The 17938-nt window shown below is 39.8% G+C and overlaps 1 protein-coding gene across 1 annotated transcript in view; it reads left to right on the top strand.

Annotated features, from left to right (window-relative positions):
• The window catches only part of LOC140458281 (uncharacterized), a 98528-nt gene that overhangs the window by 47523 nt on the left and 33067 nt on the right, over window positions 1-17938 (top strand). The window contains exons 7-8 of the mRNA XM_072552683.1: window positions 5745-5865; window positions 10553-10616. Of these exons, the coding sequence (XP_072408784.1) occupies window positions 5745-5865; window positions 10553-10616 (185 nt within the window). The remainder of the gene's footprint in view (window positions 1-5744; window positions 5866-10552; window positions 10617-17938) is intronic.

Below are 17938 nucleotides of genomic sequence, written 5' to 3'. Positions count from 1 at the left end.
TGGCAACATCCTTTTAAATCTTTTCTGAACCCTTTCAAGTTTAAAGGTAGATGGATGATCAAGGCGGTAGGTAAGTATGCCCTTCCCCATTACTGGTACCCCAGCCCCATTTTAGTGATGATGTTAGGCCCTCAAACCCTCACTTCTCCACCAATACCACATAATAGCTCCTTGCTCCTTATACTTCCCATGTCACTTCTATGTCCCCTCTATGTCAACTATCTACTCTCCATAATGACTCACCCAACATCTGCTATGGGTTAACCTCTATATCCATACTTTTGAAATGGAGATGAAAAAGAAATTAAACTTTTAACAATCTAACAGAGCTCTCATTCAAGCATACTTCATATTCAAAGTTTGTGAGAAGATTTGTAGCTCGGGTGCTCGTTGTTGTGGTTCTGTTCGCCGAGCTGGGAATTTGTGTTGCAGACGTTTCGTCCCCTGTCTAGGTGACATCCTCAGTGCTTGGGAGCCTCCTGTGAAGTGCTTCTGTGATGTTTCCTCCGGCATTTATAGTGGTTTGAATCTGCCGCTTGCGGTTGTCAGTTCCAGCTGTCCGCTGCAGTATATTGGGTCCAGGTCGATATGCTTATTGATTGAATCTGTGGATGAGTGCCATGCCTCTAGGAATTCCCTGGCTGTTCTCTGTTTGGCTTGTCATATAATCATAGTGTTGTCCCAGTCGACAGCCAGACTACTGCGACCACTAGGACTCATAACAGCACACAAACCAACAGTCACTCTCAGACAACAACTCACCAGAACAAAGGACCCGATATCCAGCATGAGCAAAACCAATGTAGTGTTCAAAATCCCATGCAAGGATTGCACAAAACACTACATAGGACAAACAGGAAGACAGCTAACGATCCGCATCCATGAACACCAACTAGCCACGAAACGACACGACCAGCTATCCTTAGTAGCCACACACGCAGATGACAAGCAACATGAGTTTGACTGGGATAACACTACTATTATAGGACAAGCCAAACAGAAAACAGCCAGGGAATTCCTAGAGGCATGGCACTCATCCACAGATTCAATCAATAAGCACATCGACCTGGACCCAATTTACCGACCACTGCAACGGACAGCTGGAACTGACAACCGGAAGCGGCAGATTGAAACCACTATAAATGCCAGAGGAAACATCACAGAAGCGCTTCACAGGAGGCTCCCAAGCACTGAGGATGTCACCTAGACAGGGGATGAAACGTCTGCAACACAAACTCGGTGAACAGAGCCACAACATACTTCATACTGTAAAATAAAACTTAATAAAATTTACACAACCAATTTAATCCTCTCAAGTGGTAAATCAATTATAAAAACAAACATCTATTTCACTCACACATTATAGATAGGTAAAAGATAATCCTTTAGGAAATTCTTTATGTGAATGCAGCCCTCTGCTGAGATAAGTGATTCAGTAACTTCAACAAATTTAAATTCTATCAGCTGAGCATAGCACGAGACCATGGATTACATGTCCAATGATGTTAACAACATGCCATCATTTCTCTCTAAATGGTTGACTGATTTTTAAAAGTTACAAAACCACTTATCTTACCAAGGGCTGTGTTCACTTTATGGAGTCCTTCATCAGCCCTTCCTGATGAAAGGTTTTGCCCGAAATGTCGATTCTCCTGCTCCTCGGATGCTGCCTGACCTGCTGTGCTTTTCCTGCACAACACTGTCGTCTCTAATCTCCAGCATCTGCAGTCCTCACGTTTGCTCTGTGTGTTCACTTAATAACAGTTTCAAGAGATTAATCAAGGAACTTCTTCAGTTTTAAATGCATATGAATATAAAAAGTACTCTGTTGCATCTCACATCTTACTGGTAATCAATTTAATAGTCAAGCTACTTTGAGTTGCAGTATAGAGTCCTACAATCAATCACTGCAGTAAAAATACATCTAACTCTGGAAACTGAAATAATATAATTTTGTATTTCAAAACACGTCATTGAAAGGGTCCCAGGAACAAGGTTTCCAAAATTGGTGCTGATGGTCTCCTATGGTTTACACCTCTTCTGAGAGTCTGAGAACTATATCTACTTACAGAAGGAACCCAAATTCAATAAAATTGTGGGGGTGTAAAAACTGCCCATCCTTATCCCAGAAGGTGGACTGTTGGAATGAACTGCTTGTCTTATGAGAAAAGGTTAAGGAGGATAAGACCATAAGACCATAAGACATAGGAGTGGAAGTAAGGCCATTCGGCCCATCGAGTCCACTCCGCCATTCAATCATGGCTGATGCGCATTTCAGCTCCACTTGCCAGCATTCTCCCCGTAGCCCTTAATTCCTCTAGACAACAAGAACCTATCAATCTCGGCCTTGAAGACATTTAGCGTCCCGGCTTCCACTGCACTCCGTGGCAATGAATTCCACAGGCCCACCACTCTCTGGCTGAAGAAATGTCTCCGCATTTCTGTTCTGAAATGACTCGCTCTAATTCTAAGGCTGTGTCCACGGGTCCTAGTCTCCTCGCCTAACAGAAACAATTTTCTAGCATCCACCTTTTCAAAGCAATGTATTATTTTGTACGTCTCTATTAGATCTCCCCTTAATCTTCTAAACTCCAACGAATACAATCCCAGTATCCTCAGCCGTTCCTCATATGCTAGACCTGTCATTCCAGGGATCATCCGTGTGAATCTCCGCTGGACACGTTCCAGTGCCAGTATGTCCTTCCTGAGGTGTGGGGACCAGAATTGGACACAGTACTCCAAATGGGGCCTAACCAGAGCTTTATAAAGTCTTAGTAGTACATCTTTGCTTTTATATTCCAACCCTCTTGAGATAAGAGACAACATTGCATTCGCTTTCTTAATCACAGACTCAACCTGCATGTTTACCTTTAGAGAATCCTCGACTAGCACTCCCAGATCCCTTTGTGCTTTGGCTTTATTAATTTTCTCACCATTTAGAAAGTAGTCCATGCTTTTATTCTTTTTGCCAAAGTGCAAGACCTCGCACTTGCTCACGTTAAATTCCATCAGCCATTTCCTGGACCACTCTCCCAACCTGTCTAGATCCTTCTGTAGCCTCCCCACTTCCTCAGTACTACCTGCCTGTCCGCCTAACTTCGTATCATCGGCAAACTTCGCTAGAATGCCCCCGGTTCCCTCATCCAAATCATTAATATATAATGCGAACAGCTGTGGCCCCAGCACCAAACCCTGCGGGACACCGCTCGTCACCGGCTGCCATTCTGAAAAAGAACCTTTTATCCCAACTCTCTGCCTTCTGTTAGACAGCCAATCCTCAATCCATCCCAGCAGCTCACCTCGAACACCATGGGCCCTCACCTTGCTCAGCAGCCTCCCGTGTGGCACCTTATCAAAGGCCTTTTGAAAGTCCAGATAGACCACATCCACTGGGTTTCCCTGGTCTAACCTACTTGTTACCTCTTCAAAAAATTCCAACAGGTTTGTCAGGCATGACCTCCCTTTACTAAATCCATGTTGACTTGTTCTAATCAGACTCTGCTCTTCCAAGAATTTAGAAACCTCATCCTTAATGATGGATTCTAGAATTTTACCAACAACCGAGGTTAAGCTGATTGGCCTATAATTTTCCATCTTTTGCCTTGATCCTTTCTTGAACAAGGGGGTTACTACAGCCATCTTCCAATAATCCGGGACCTTTCCTGACTCCAGTGACTCTTGAAAGATCTCAACCAATGCCTCTGCTATTTGCTCAGCAACCTCTCTCAGAACTCTAGGGTGTATTCCATCGGGGCCAGGAGATTTATCAATTTTAAGACTTTTTAACTTTTCTAGCACTATCTCTTTCATAATGGCAACCATACTCAATTCAGCCCCGTGACACCCTTTAATTTTTGGGATATTACTCATGTCTTCCACTGTGAAAACTGACGCAAAGTACTTGTTAAGTTCTCCTGCTATTTCCTTATCTCCCATCACTAGGCTCCCTGCATCAGTTTGAAGTGGCCCAATGTCTACTTTTGCCTGTCGTTTGTTTCTTATGTACTGAAAGAAACTTTTACTATTATTTCTAATATTACTGGCTAGCCTACCTTCATATTTGATCCTTTCATTTCTTATTACACTCTTTGTTATCCTCTGTTGGCTTTTGTATCCTTCCCAATCTTCTGATTTCCCACTGTTCTTAGCCACTTTATAGGATCTCTCTTTTTCTTTAATACATTTCCTGACTTCCTTTGTCAGCCAAGGTTGTCTAATCCCTCCCCGGTTAATCTTTCTTTTCTTGGGGATGAACCTCTGTGCAGTGTCCTCAATTATACCTACAAACTCCTGCCATTTTTGCTCTAGTGTCTTCCCGGTTAGCCTCTGCTTCCAGTCTATTTTAGTCAGTTCCTCTCTCATGCCCTCATAATTACCTTTATTCAACTGTAACACCATTACATCAGATTTTGCCTTCTCCCTTTCAAACTCCAGACTGAACTCTACCATATTATGGTCGCTACTTCCTAAGGGTTCCCTTACTTTAAGATCTTTTATAGAGGATGTGCCTATATTATTTGGAGTTAGAAGAATGATTCTTATTAAAATGTGTAAGACACTGAGTGAGCTTGACAGTGTAAATGCTAAATTTACGTTTACTTTAATGGTGGAATCTAGAACAAGGAGCACAGTTTATTCATATGATGTCCATAATTTAGAATGAAGATGAATATCTTTTCTCAGAGGGTCATTTGACTGTGGAAGTTCTCTCAGAGATAGCAGTGAAGGCAAATATTTGATAAACAAGGGAATTCAGGATTTTGAGCTACAGGCAAGAAAGTAGAGTTAAGGCCACAAACAAATCAGATCAGCTGTGATCTTATGAAAGGACAAAGGAGCTCACTGGGCCAATTGGCCACTCCTGCCTCTATTTATTATGGACTTATTTATCTTAGTATTTTCAATATATTTTGTCTCCGAGAAGGTCAAAGTATCAATGATGTATGGTTTCAATATAAATTTTGTCATGCTGTATATTTTAATTCAGTTTTAGCATGAACTAATATGGGCTATCAGTAGTTGTTTTAAAATGACTGGAGAAATCAGGAATAAATGATAGGCGGCCTATATTATTTCCAGTGTAGTCCAGTGTCTGAAGGGTTAATTCTAAGGGATGCTATATCTTGTTTATTGCATAATAAAGAATAAATTCCAACTTCATAGAATATGTAGTCTTGTCTATGGAACTGTCTTTTGTGATAATCACGAATACAATGTTTGGATCAAGCTCAAATTGTAATATTTCACTTACCCCCTCACCCAGTAACAATTTCTTTCAACAGAAGAACCTGAGGCTCACCATAAACACACAAGTTTTGTTAAAGTGTTCAAATATGTTTTGTCTGTGTGATTATCAGCCATTGGCTGCTAGTTATATTGCTTGAAGGAAGAGACTGCATTCATATCAAAAGTAGGTCACTATTTTTAATTCTTTGGTTATTAATAGAAGTACTGCTGGTGAGATTTACTTTTGTTTGGAAAACACAGTAGTAGAGCTTTCCCATAGCAAACATGATTAAATTATTTCAGTCTGAATAGTGATTTAAATTAACTTGATACTTTACAGTCAATAAATGAGTGCCAAATGAAAAATAGTGTTCTAAAATACACATTATTTCACCACAAATTATTGAATCAAGCTTACGTACAATATGGCATCAGAAAAATGTAGCATCATGCTTTTATTTTATTGTGCACTACACCCTTAATGTTTTGAGCTCCCCATGTTTTTTATTTGTACCTAGGTTACTATGCTTATTGGTCATCAGCAATCCCCATGATCGTCCATGGGGACACAGATATTCTTGAAGATATAGTTCACAATCACTTGACAAATATGAGTTTCATGAGCAGTCCAAGAAGCAGGTAGGTTTTCTTATACAGTTGCTACTGAATTTGAATGCATTTATTATGACATTTGTCTGTAGACTATACACAGGACCACATCTTTAGACACACAACAAATTTAATCTATTGCAACTTCCAATCACCAAAAGGCTTTCAGAGAGATCAAATAATTACCGTCAATAATCTTGCTTATGAAAACTGACTGAAAGTTTCATGATAAGGAATATGCTCAAAGTGGTAGGATGTGACTCGGGAATGCTTGGAACTGACCCCAGGGTATAGAGGGTAAGGGGAAATTTCACATTGTTGAGTTATCTTTAACTTCATCTGAGTCACTGGAGCCTCATATGAGGAATCCACTGATCAGCAGATGTTCAGAATGAGATGACAGCTGCCTGTGTTCAAGGAGATGGCTGATGTAAGGGGACAGGTAGGGATTGGCTAGTGATATCTTGTCCAGGAAATATTTCCTTAGTAATCGATATTAACAAGGTACATGGGACTGAAATTTACTTTGAAGAAGTTTTTTATGAAGTAGGAGAGTTCCCAAATGACTACTCCTGGTTATTTGCAGTATTTGCCATTTCCACCAAAATGTGGCACTTGGTAGATTGTATTCACCAATTATCTTTGTCTTTGTTTGCTGTTTACCAATTATAAAAATACAGCAGTAGAGAAAAAGAGTCAAGCATCAGCCACATGGAAAATGAGTCTATGTTTTCTAATTACCTTAGGAAGATAATAGTTGAGGAACAATCACAATTTCTAGTTTGCATCCATCCTAATGTTGAGAATCCTGCAGGAGCATACCCTGCATTCCTAATGATCCCTGACCTGAGCAATGGAGCTAAGGTTGTGATGAACAGGGAAAAAGTATAGGGCTGAAGGAGATGCTGGAGAGTTAGATGGGATCAACATACTTATGGAAACCAACCGTTGTCAACAATTGTCAGGATTTTACCTTTGGTGATGGTCAAGGAGGCAAAATGACAAGTAAAACTAGTGGCTATACATTGATCTATGTTAAAGGAAAGGTGCTGACTAGTGGTGCCCCTGCTGCTGTTTCTCCCTGTGCACAGGGTCAGCTGAATGCTTTTGTCAAGCAACTCACCTTGTTAGAGGCTTCTGACCATGGAGCCACTTGTGGAACTGTCTCCATGAGCAATGTATTTTCTCATTGCATGCCTGGCCATCTCCTAATACTTCTTGTTGTTACACTGGGAGGGTTTTGTACTTCCTCTTGGATGCAAGATGCCCCTCAGTCTTTGCTCCTTCTGGATTATGTTCTTGTCCTAAACTGGTGTGTTCTGCCTCCCTGACATTCTGGAGCAAACCACCTCTGCAACATTCTGAGATAACAATGAGGAAAACACATAGATAAGTAAAATTTCTCACTTTATACTGTGTTTTGTGTATAACCTGTGTTCATTTACATTCTGAGATTTGAATAACTAGTTGAGCACAGACTGATGTTTCTGGGACCGTGGGATGCATTAATGCTGGGTTGGTGGGATCCCATTTGCTCAATGCATACAAACATAGGCAGAATGGTGTGTTCCTGAATACACATGGCCCTGTTGGACTCCTTTCAAAGAACAGTAAGATAGTTCCAACTCAGGATGCTAAGTGGCTGGCAGGTGGTAGTATTTCCTTGTCTATGCTGCTGTGGCCCTTCTAGATGGCAATGATCTCAGATTTGGAAGCTGCTATATAAAGAGTTTTGGTAAATTTCTGCAGTGCACCATGTAGATGGAATGCACTACTGGTACACTGAGCTTCAATGGTGGAAGGAATGAATGAATGTTTATGGATGTGGTGCCAGTTAAGCAGGCTTCTTGGTCCTGATGGCGCCATCGGCCGCTGACCTGCTTTTGTAACCGTGGAACTTAGATGGGCCTTCCAGTCTCTCCACCACTGACACACATTGTTGCTATGGCCTGTCACTTATAAGATGCACTGCAGAAATTCATATCTTCCGAAGACGTGACCACTTATAACCAGAAGGACAAAAACAACAGATACATGGGAACATCACCACCTGCAAGTTTCCCTCCAAACAAACCCCCATCCTGACTTGGAAACATACTGCTGTTCCTTCAGTGTTGTTGGATCAAAATCCTGGAATTCCCTCCCTAATAGCATTGTAGGTCTACCGAGAAAACATGGACTGCAGTGGTACAAGAAGGCAGCTCGTCAGCACCTCCTCCACAAGTAACTAAAAGCAGGTGATAAATACTGGTCCAGCCAGTGACATGCATAAGACCATGGCAAATAGAAACAGGAGCAGCCAAATAGGCCCTTGAGTCTGCTCCACCATTTAATACGATTATGGCTGATCTGACATTCCTCATATCCACTTCCCTGCATTTCCCCTGTAACTCTTGATTCCCCGACTGAACAACAGTCTATCAATATCAGCCTTAAAGATCCACAAGAACTCTCCTATAGCACTCCATAGAAGGGAGTTCCAAAGACTCTCAACCCACTAAGAGAAGTAATTCCTCCTCCGCTCAGTCTTAAATCAACAAACCTTTATTCTGTGACTGTGCCCTCTGGTCCTAGACTCTCCCATGAGGTGATACAATCTCTCAGCATTAACCTTATCAAACCCCTTAAGAATCCTATTTTTTGCAAAGGGACTATTCCTAATTCTTCAGAACTCTGCTGAGTCGAGTCCCAAACTGTTTAGCCTTTGCTCATAATACAATCCCTCCATTCCAGGAAACAAACTAGTGAAACTTCTCTGAACTGCTTCCAATGAAATTATCCCTTTTCTTAAATAAAGGAACCAAAACTACGCACAGTACTCCAGCTGTGGATTCACCAACACCTTGTTCAGTTTCAATAAGACTTCCCTTCCTCAAAAAACTCAATCAAGTTCGTGAGACATGATTTCCCATGCACACAGCCATGCTGACTATCCCTAATCAGTCCTTGCTTTTATAAATACATATAAATCCTGTCCCTCAGGATTCCCACCAACAACTTGCCCATCACTGATGTCAGGCTCACTAGTTTATAGATCCCTGGCTTTTCCTTACCACCTTTCTTAAATAGTGGTACTACTTTAACTAACCTCCAGTCCTCTGGCAAATCACCTGTGACTATCGATGATACAAATATTTCAGCACGGGACCCAGAGTTCTAAGCAACACCAGATCAGGTCCTAGTGATTTATCCACTTTTATGCATTTCAAGACATCCAACACCACTTCCTCTGTGATATGGACTTGTTCAAGATATCACTATCTATTTCCCCACATTCCACACCTTCCATGTCCTTCTCCACAATAAATACTGATGCTAAATGCTCGTTTAGTATCTCCCCATCTCCTACAGCTCCACACATAGGCTGCTTCGCTGATCTTTGAGGGGTCTTATTCTCTCCCTAGATACTCTTTTGTCCTTAATGTATTTATAGAAACCATTTGGATTCTCCTTAACCCTGTTCACCAAAGCTATCTCATGTCCCATTTTTGTCCTCCTGATTTCTCTCTTAAGTATAGTGCTAGTGCCTTTATACTCTTCTAAGGATTCACTCAATCTCTCCTGTCTATACCTGACATATGCTTCCTTCTTTCTCTTAATCAAGACCTCAATTTCTCTAGTCATCCAGCATTCCCTACACCTACCAGGCATTCCTTTCACCCTAACAGGAATATACTGTCTCTGAACTCTTGTTTTCTCATTTTTGAAGGCTTCTCATTTTCCAGCCGTCCCTTTACCTGCGAACATCTGTCAATGGTAACACCAAGGTTGTTGACAGGAGAGGAATCAGCAATGGTAATGATGTTGAATGTTAGCGGGAAATATTTAGATTCTCTCTTATTGGAGTTGGTCGTGGTTGGGTCTAAGACACTACTCTGTGGAACTCCTGCAGAAATGTTCTGGAGTGGATTTGACTGAATGCCAACAACCACATTCATTTTCCTTTGTACCTTGTAGCTGTCAACTGACATTTAAACAAATAAATAATCACTAAATATTCAAATTGTTTTGAATTTGAACATAACTCATTATTGAAGTGCTAGCTTCCAAAATGTGTGGCATCTCTTTTTAATTAATATCAGCAGATAAATTATTTGTAAATCAAATTCTTAAAAATATTTTATTTGTTTCTAATGCACACAAGTAATATCTTGCAATGAAGGAGCACAAAACTGGCTTTGCAGATTTAACCCCCATTATGTTACTTCAGAAACTCTTTTCTCCTGAAGTAAAGGGCTAAAGTTGCCTGTAAATTAAACATCTCTTTCTGGGTCAGACGTGTTGCCTCTAGTTTGGCTGCAGACATTATGGAGTTGGTCAGTTGCATCCTGAATATTTTTTATTGTCTGTGCCAGTGGTGTATAAATTGTTCAGAAGCTGTTGCCTACTCTGGTGGTATTGCATTTTGCATCCAAATGTTGAAGTTCATTTATACCTGATTTGAACCAACATTGTTTTAATTTATAACTCATTCCTAGTAATTTAATAACTGATGTATGTTGGTAACTTACAAAATTTGTTTTGCATTAAATTTATTATTTTTTTAATTTCTCTTTCGTGTACTGTGACATTTAGTAATCACAATTTTATGTAGGATACTTAAAGTTGAGATTTAGAGTCCATGGACAAATTAGGTAAATCTATCTTATATATAGTTTTTTTTGTATAAAATAGAATTGCAACTTAATTCTAATTGCAACTTCTCTGTTTTAAATAGATGCATTAATGGTAGCACATTATTACATACTGCTGCATACTTTGGGAAAACAGATATCATTGAAGTAAGAGTCATTCTTGATTTCCATTTTAGCAATGGTAACTAATATGTTTTCACTTTTATAAATATAATGTAAATGTTAGGGAAGATGTAGAAAAGTTTCAGTGTGATCTGGACAAATTTAGTAAGTGAACAAATATTTGGCACATGTAGTATAATGTAAATAAATGTGAGATTATCTATTTCAGTGGCAAAACAGATTGGTAGACTATTATCTTAATGAGGATAGATTGAGAACGTGGGAGGTGCAACTGGACATCAGTGTCCTTGAACATCAGCCATTGAAAGTAAGCACGCAGGCACAGCAGGTAGTTAAGAAGGCAAATGGTATGTTGAATTCAACAGTGAGAGGATTCTAATGCAACAGCAGATATGTTTTACCTCAGTTGTAAAGAGCATTGTTAAGACCACACCTGGAATATTGCTTCATCTGAGGAAAGATGTTCTGACTATTGAGGCAGTGCAAAGAAGATTCACCAGACTGTTTACCCAGATGGAAGTTAATTCTCAACCACATTGCTGTGAGTCTGAAGTCCCATGGAGGCCAGGCTACAGATCTGTGGTCATTCTTAATTCCAGATTTTCATTGAACTCAAATTCTATTATCTGCTGGGAGGGGCGTTTGAAACCGTGTCCTCAGAACATTACCTGTGTCTCTTGATTAATTCTCTAGCAATAACACAATTAGGCAATTGCCTTCCCTTCAAAAGGGATTCAGATATCATTCTTACAACTAAAGGAATCGAAGGATACGGAGGGAAAGCAAGACCAGGGTACTGAGTGGATAACCAACCATAATCACAATGAATGGCAGAGAAACCTCAAAGGGCTGAATGGTCCATCCCTGTTCCTACCTTCAATGTTTCTATGTTGTGTTTCATCTGATTTATGTCAGGGGGCTAAATGGACCTATTAGAAAGATATTAATACATTTTAAAAGAGTAAATACCAATATCATTGAGAATACAGATTTGGTATATATTCCATTGTAGGTAAATTTCATTTGTACCAAGCTCAGGTCTAATTGTTCATTTTGTCATCCTAACAGACTCCCTGTGATGTAGTAAATTTTTCTTTTTGCTATCGTAGCAGACCCCTATGATGTTGTAAATAATATGTTGGACATCGCATTATTTTATAATAGCTATAGTGTCATACCATATAATTATGCTAGAATCTGAGTCCTTAAGCTCATCATATCTGACTGTTTTATCTTAGTAAACCTCCCTAAGCCATTCAGAGTTCGATTGCTTGGTTTAGAAACTCTGCTATTTGGAATATCTGTGATTCAAGACCTACATAGGGTTGATTGGTTTTCTTTCTCTCTTTAGAAAATTTGTTCTGCATTAAAGCAAGGCTATTTTGTTGGAGCAGGATGCATGCACATTGCTCAAGACTTTTCTGTCGCTAAATATATATATTACAAAGCCAATTGGAAAATTTTTTTTTTGCCATTTTTAAAAGCTTTTTATTATGCCAAATTATATTCCTTTCCTTTGGGTATGATTCAATTGGTACCCTGCCCATGATTCAGGTATGAAAGTAATCTAAGGATTAGTAGCAGGCATTTTAAGCCTGTGGTGTATCACAGCCAATCTTTAACCAGTCTTCATCCCACATCCAGAGATGCATATGTCACTGGCTAGCAATTAAAAGCAGTGAATCAGGCGAATTGCTTTTTCTTTCTTGATCCAAATACACTGGTACCAATTAAATCATCCCTTCCTCGAATAATATCAGCTGACTAAGCACAGATATTGTATTTTTTACCTTTTGTCCTTTATGCTGAGGAATATATCATTTGGAGACTTCAATCAGTAGGCTTGTGAAAGAAAACTTTAAATAAAACTTTAGTATCGATTTAGAAATTCATTGTGGGTAAATGGCTTGTTTGTTCAGTCAAATGTGATTTTAATAATTCTCATGAGCTGACAGAGGAAGTGGTGAAGGCTAAAACAATTGCAACATTTAAAAGTCATCTGGATGGGTATATGAATAGGAAGGGTTTGGAGGGATATGGGCCAGGTGCTGGCAGGTGTGTTGGGATATCTGGTCGGCATGGACGTGTTGGACCCAAGGGTCAGTTTCCATACTGTCCATCTCTATGACTCTATGACTCGAAAAATTACATTGTCACAAAACAATCTGACTGATTAAATTTACATAAAAAACTATTATGATGCATTCAAAAATATCAATAGTCACAAAAAAAAATCACGTGTTGAATTGATATTCTTTCAAATATTCATAAAGTCCCTGGAATTGATTCTTCCTTTCCATAAATTGGGCATCAACAATAAATTCTGCCTAGCCAGTAAGTAAATCATTATAGCAATAATCTGATTCCCCTACCAGTATTTATAAAGAATAAAGGAAAGCAGGGCACATATTTCATCAGAATGATATGGAAGAAATGAGAGAGAAAAGAGTACTAGAGAGGGAGAGACAGGTAGTTAGAAAGACATGAAACTGACAGTATTTAAAATATATAAGAATAGCCATATATAACTTTTTATGGAGTTAGTTATGATCGTTTTCATGTTTCAGACCCCTTGGATCTACAAATGTATTGCTCTAAACTTTTTTAGCTCATTGCACATCATTTTTATTGCTCATTATTCTGTAGCAGAAACTTCTTAATGGTGAGAAAATGCTTTGTGCACTTCTTACAAGGGTCTATGGAGAATTAATTGGTGAGTTAGGAAACATTCCTATTAAAATTGTGCCTTTACAAAAACTTTTGCTTGGATTTCATCATTTAGGATAATTCATGTTGGAATATTAGAAGGTACAGCACAGCCTCCTGTGAGCTGACTCTTTCTGGGAGTTGTGGGGGGTGTGGGATGGGGTAGGTGTAGCTGATGACCCTTGAATGTCTGAAAACCTGTTGACTAATGGCAATGCTTGCCCACCAGGTCCTTTTGGAAAGATGCCTTGTTTCATGAGCCTAAAGATCTAAATAACCTGCTATAAGAGTTTAGCCTTTTGAAACACTGATGTTTAGAATAATTAACAGAGCTGACTCTCTACCTCTGGAACACATGTTAGGGTCTCACAGCCTTTCAGTTGGATCTCAGTGTCCATTCTGTCTGGCCTGTGTGACACTCACTTCATGATTGTAAAACTAATTGGGAAATCGGCACTGATAACTTTTTAAGACAAGGAGGCAGCAACATGAAATATTGACCTAGTACTGTCACAAAATTGGCTCTGTGAAGTCAGTTGGCTCTGTTTGTGTTTCTGAACACAATGAGACAGACATGATAACACTGTTTCTCTTGTTAATACATTGGAACCAGTGTTGGTGCTGTTACATCATTATTGTGGGACCATGGTTCCTCATCAGTGACCCACTTACCAATCCCATCACTGACCCCCACTGGTGAGCTGTTTTACTGCCTTTGTGATCTGCTCCTTGGTCCCTACACTGCTCACATGCTGCTTCCCTGCCATCCCACTTGTGAAACCACTTTCTGTTTTTCGCATCTTCCCATTTGTGACTAGACACACCACTTTGCTTGAGTTGTGGGGAACAAATAAGGCAGCAGGAGACACAGTAAAGACTCTTTTTGAGCTTCTTTTGGTCAGTAGTTTTGAGCTTCAAATCAGATGCAACAGGCTGCTTCACTGAAGAAACAAACTTTAAGTGTAAAGCCATTACAGACAATTACTGGCAGTGACAGCATATGCCTTTGAGTGGGTTATGTGCGTGACCCAATGCAACCAAATACAGGGACAATTGACCACCATTTGTCATGTCAAAGGAAGAATTTAAAACTGACAATGGGTGCTAGACCTGCTGGCTCCATGAAGACAGTTTCAAATAAAGTAATAAAGGGAGATGTACATAACTAGGATGTTGATGAAGTATTCAACATTCCTGCATCTTCTGTCAATGACTTCAGTCTATTGTGTGGACAATGGAGTAGATTGGTGCTGAATTACAGAAGTGTTATGGCACAGAAGAAAGCCATTTGGCCCTTCATATCTGCACTGGCTCATTCAAAGAGTAACATTACCTAATGCCAATTTCCTGCTTTATTCCCCTACCTTTCCCCATTATTTTTATCCAAATAATCATCCAATGCCCTCCTGAATTCCTCAATTGAACCTGACTCCACCATACTTCCAGGCAGTCATTCCACACTCTCACTAATCACTGTGTAAAAATTGTTTTCCTTCACTTCATCCTTGCTTCTTTTAAATCTATGTTCCTTGTTCTTTTACCTTTTACAAGCAAGATTAGTTTCTCCCTATCTATTCTATCCAGGGTGTTGTGAAAATAGATAGTAATACTTGCTTTTCACTTCAACTGACAACAAAGCCTACTTGTGTCTATTATTAACTGCACAGCACTCAAAAGGACTTTTTAAAAAAAACTCAATCTCAAAATTGCATCTTCTTCAGATCAGTCAAGAATTGAGAAAAGGGTAAGAATTATCCCAGACCTTTCTCTGTGTTTAACACCTGTGGAAGGGTTGATGCTGAGATGAAAGCAGGAAATACTATCCCTGCTGTTTCAGATGTTGTTCCTGCTTCTGACCTGGTGGTGGTATAGTGTCTGCTTTTGAGGTGCAAGGTAAAGCCACAATGAGCTGCTGAAGGTAAGTCAAGTGTTAGCCAGGTTAAGTACCTTCCATGAAGTTGACAATCATCTGCCAAGAAATAAAAACACTCTTTGTGACAGTGTTTTCAATAGCCATCTCTCAATGACCATGGTTGGAACCTTTCATTGCAACTGATCTGAAATGTTCCAGGTGTGTAAATCTGACTAAAAAAGCTTTCCCATTGTGTAGTTACCTCATTGGCCCTGGCAAGCCTCTGACAAATTGGCTGGGAATTCCAGGATTTTGAATTACAGCTGTTCATAATTGACTTATTAACAATCCCAGTTTGGTTATTTATTTGCATGGTAGATTCAAGGAAGTTTGTCTCCATCAGGGAATTTTCATCAGAAGTAGCAAAGCTTATATTATTCTGTAAAATATAAAAAAACAAGGCATGGAAAAGGTGGTCTTAAAAGATCCAACAAACATTCATTATAGCTCACTAAAAGACACAAGTATCACCTTCATAGACACAGAGGTGTCTGGAATAAAGTTAGCTACGAATTTATAAATAGTAGTATGCTTCCATTTGTTTGTCATGCTTCAAGTGATCCTAAGTCAGCACCTGAGATATGCCCTCAAGTCATATGCACAGATGAAGTGATGATATTATGTGTATTTCTCTTAAAGAAACAATCACATATTGTGTCTCTTAAAGGTATACTTACTATTGGACACAACATGTCATCACTCGTCTTCTGTGCCACTTGGAAAAGATGGGATCACATTGGAATCCCAACCTGACTTCAATTACCAGTATTTTGGTTGCAGCCAAACCTGGCAATATTTTTCTCAATATGTTTGCAGATATTATATAAACGTCACATAGTGGAAGAGAAATAATTAATTTATAAAGTACCCTTTTGTGTCCTCAGTAGGTCTCTCAACCACTTCTCAGCCAATTTCTTCTTTAAAATCAGGGATATTAATGTTGATGGCTACATGAGTATTTATTGCCCTTTAGAAGGTAGTGGTGCCTTTTTGAGACACTGCTGTCCATGTGGTGTAAGTATATCCTCAATGATGTTCACAGTTGACAGTGGTGCATGCGCTATTGTCATTTTGGAGGCCTTGGCAGGTGGTATATGTGATTTCATTTCATCATTTTATCACACATTGTAGCTGTTTGATATAATTGATTGGCTTGCTGGGGAATTTCAAGGGGCACTTAATGGAGTTTAATTCAGATAAATGCGAGGTGTTGCATTTTGGGAAAGCAAATCTTAGCAGGACTTATACACTTAATGTTAAGGTCCTCGGGAGTGTTGCTGAACAAAGAGACCTTGGAGTGCAGGTTCATATCTCCTTGAAAGTGGAGTCGCAGGTATAGGATACTAAAGAAAGCATTTGGTATGCTTTCCTTTATTGGTCAGAGTATTGAGTACAGGAGTTGGGAGGTCATGTTGCGGCTGTACAGGACATTGGTTAGGCCACTGTTGGAATATTGCGTGCAATTCTGGTCTCCTTCCTATCGGAAGGATGTTGTGAAACTTGAAAGCGTTCAGAAAAGACTTACAAGGATGTTGCCAGGGTTGGAGGATCTGAGCTACAGGGAGAGGCTGAACAGGCTGGTGCTGTTTTCTCTGGAGTGTCAGAGGCTGAGGGGTGACCTGATAAAGATTTACAAAATTATGAGGGGCATGGATAGGATAAATAGGCAAAGTTCTTTCCCTGGGGTCGGAGAGTCCAGAACTAGAGGGCATAGGTTTAGGGTGAGGGGGGAACGATTTAAAAGAGACCTAAAGGGCAACCTTTTCACGTAGAGGGTGGTACGTGTATGGAATGAGCTGCCAGAGGATGTGGTGGAGGCTGGTACCATTGCAACATTTAAGAGGCATTTGGATGGGTATATGAATAGGAAGAGTTTGGAGGGATATGGGCCGGGTGCTAGCAGGTGGGACTAGATTGGGTTGGGATATCTGGTCGTCATGGATGAGTTGGACTGAAGGGTCTGTTTCCATGCTGTACATCTCTATGACTTAAGTGTCAACCAAATTGCTATGGATCTGGAGTCTAAATCAGGTAAGGAAGGACTAATGTTCATTCCATAAAAACCATGTGTGACCTCTACTAGTTTTCAAATACAAGCTTCAGTGGACTTATAGTCACTATTTGACTAGCTCTTACTTCTAGATTTATTACTTTAATTCAAATTGTATTATCTGTTCTGGTGGAATTTTACCCCATGTTTCTGTATCACGAACTTGTGCTACTGGATTAGTACCTTGATTCTATATCTTCAAACTTTTGCAGTATCATAACATACCGTGTTAAATGCAGGAGCCAGTTGGTACACAGCATTTAATCTGATATTGGTCATATTGGTTGATAGCTAGATTTTGGTCAGGGTATCCCTGCATTTGCAGATATATGTACAGATATGTGGAGCTCACTCCAATATTTTGTCCCAAAGACACAATTCAGAGCAAAACAGAAAGTGTGAATTGGGTTGAAAACTGAACTGATTCAATCACAATTTGAAATTATGTTACATAGGGTGTAGGGTGGCGCAGTGGCCCAGAGGTTACCACTGTTGCCTCACAGCACCAGGGACTCTGGTTTGATTCCACCGTGGGCGACTATCTAGGTGGAGTTTGTGCATTCTCCCCATGTCTACATGGGTTTCCTCTGGATGCTCCAGTATCCTCCCAGAGTCCAAAGATGTGCAGGTTAGGTGAATTGGCCATGCTAAATTGTCCATTGTATTCAGGGATGTATA

The sequence above is a fragment of the Chiloscyllium punctatum genome, chromosome 32, assembly GCF_047496795.1.
Source record: "Chiloscyllium punctatum isolate Juve2018m chromosome 32, sChiPun1.3, whole genome shotgun sequence".
NCBI lineage: Eukaryota > Metazoa > Chordata > Chondrichthyes > Orectolobiformes > Hemiscylliidae > Chiloscyllium > Chiloscyllium punctatum.
Note: the sequence above shows the minus strand (reverse complement) of the source record. Positions and strands in the feature narration are given on the sequence as shown.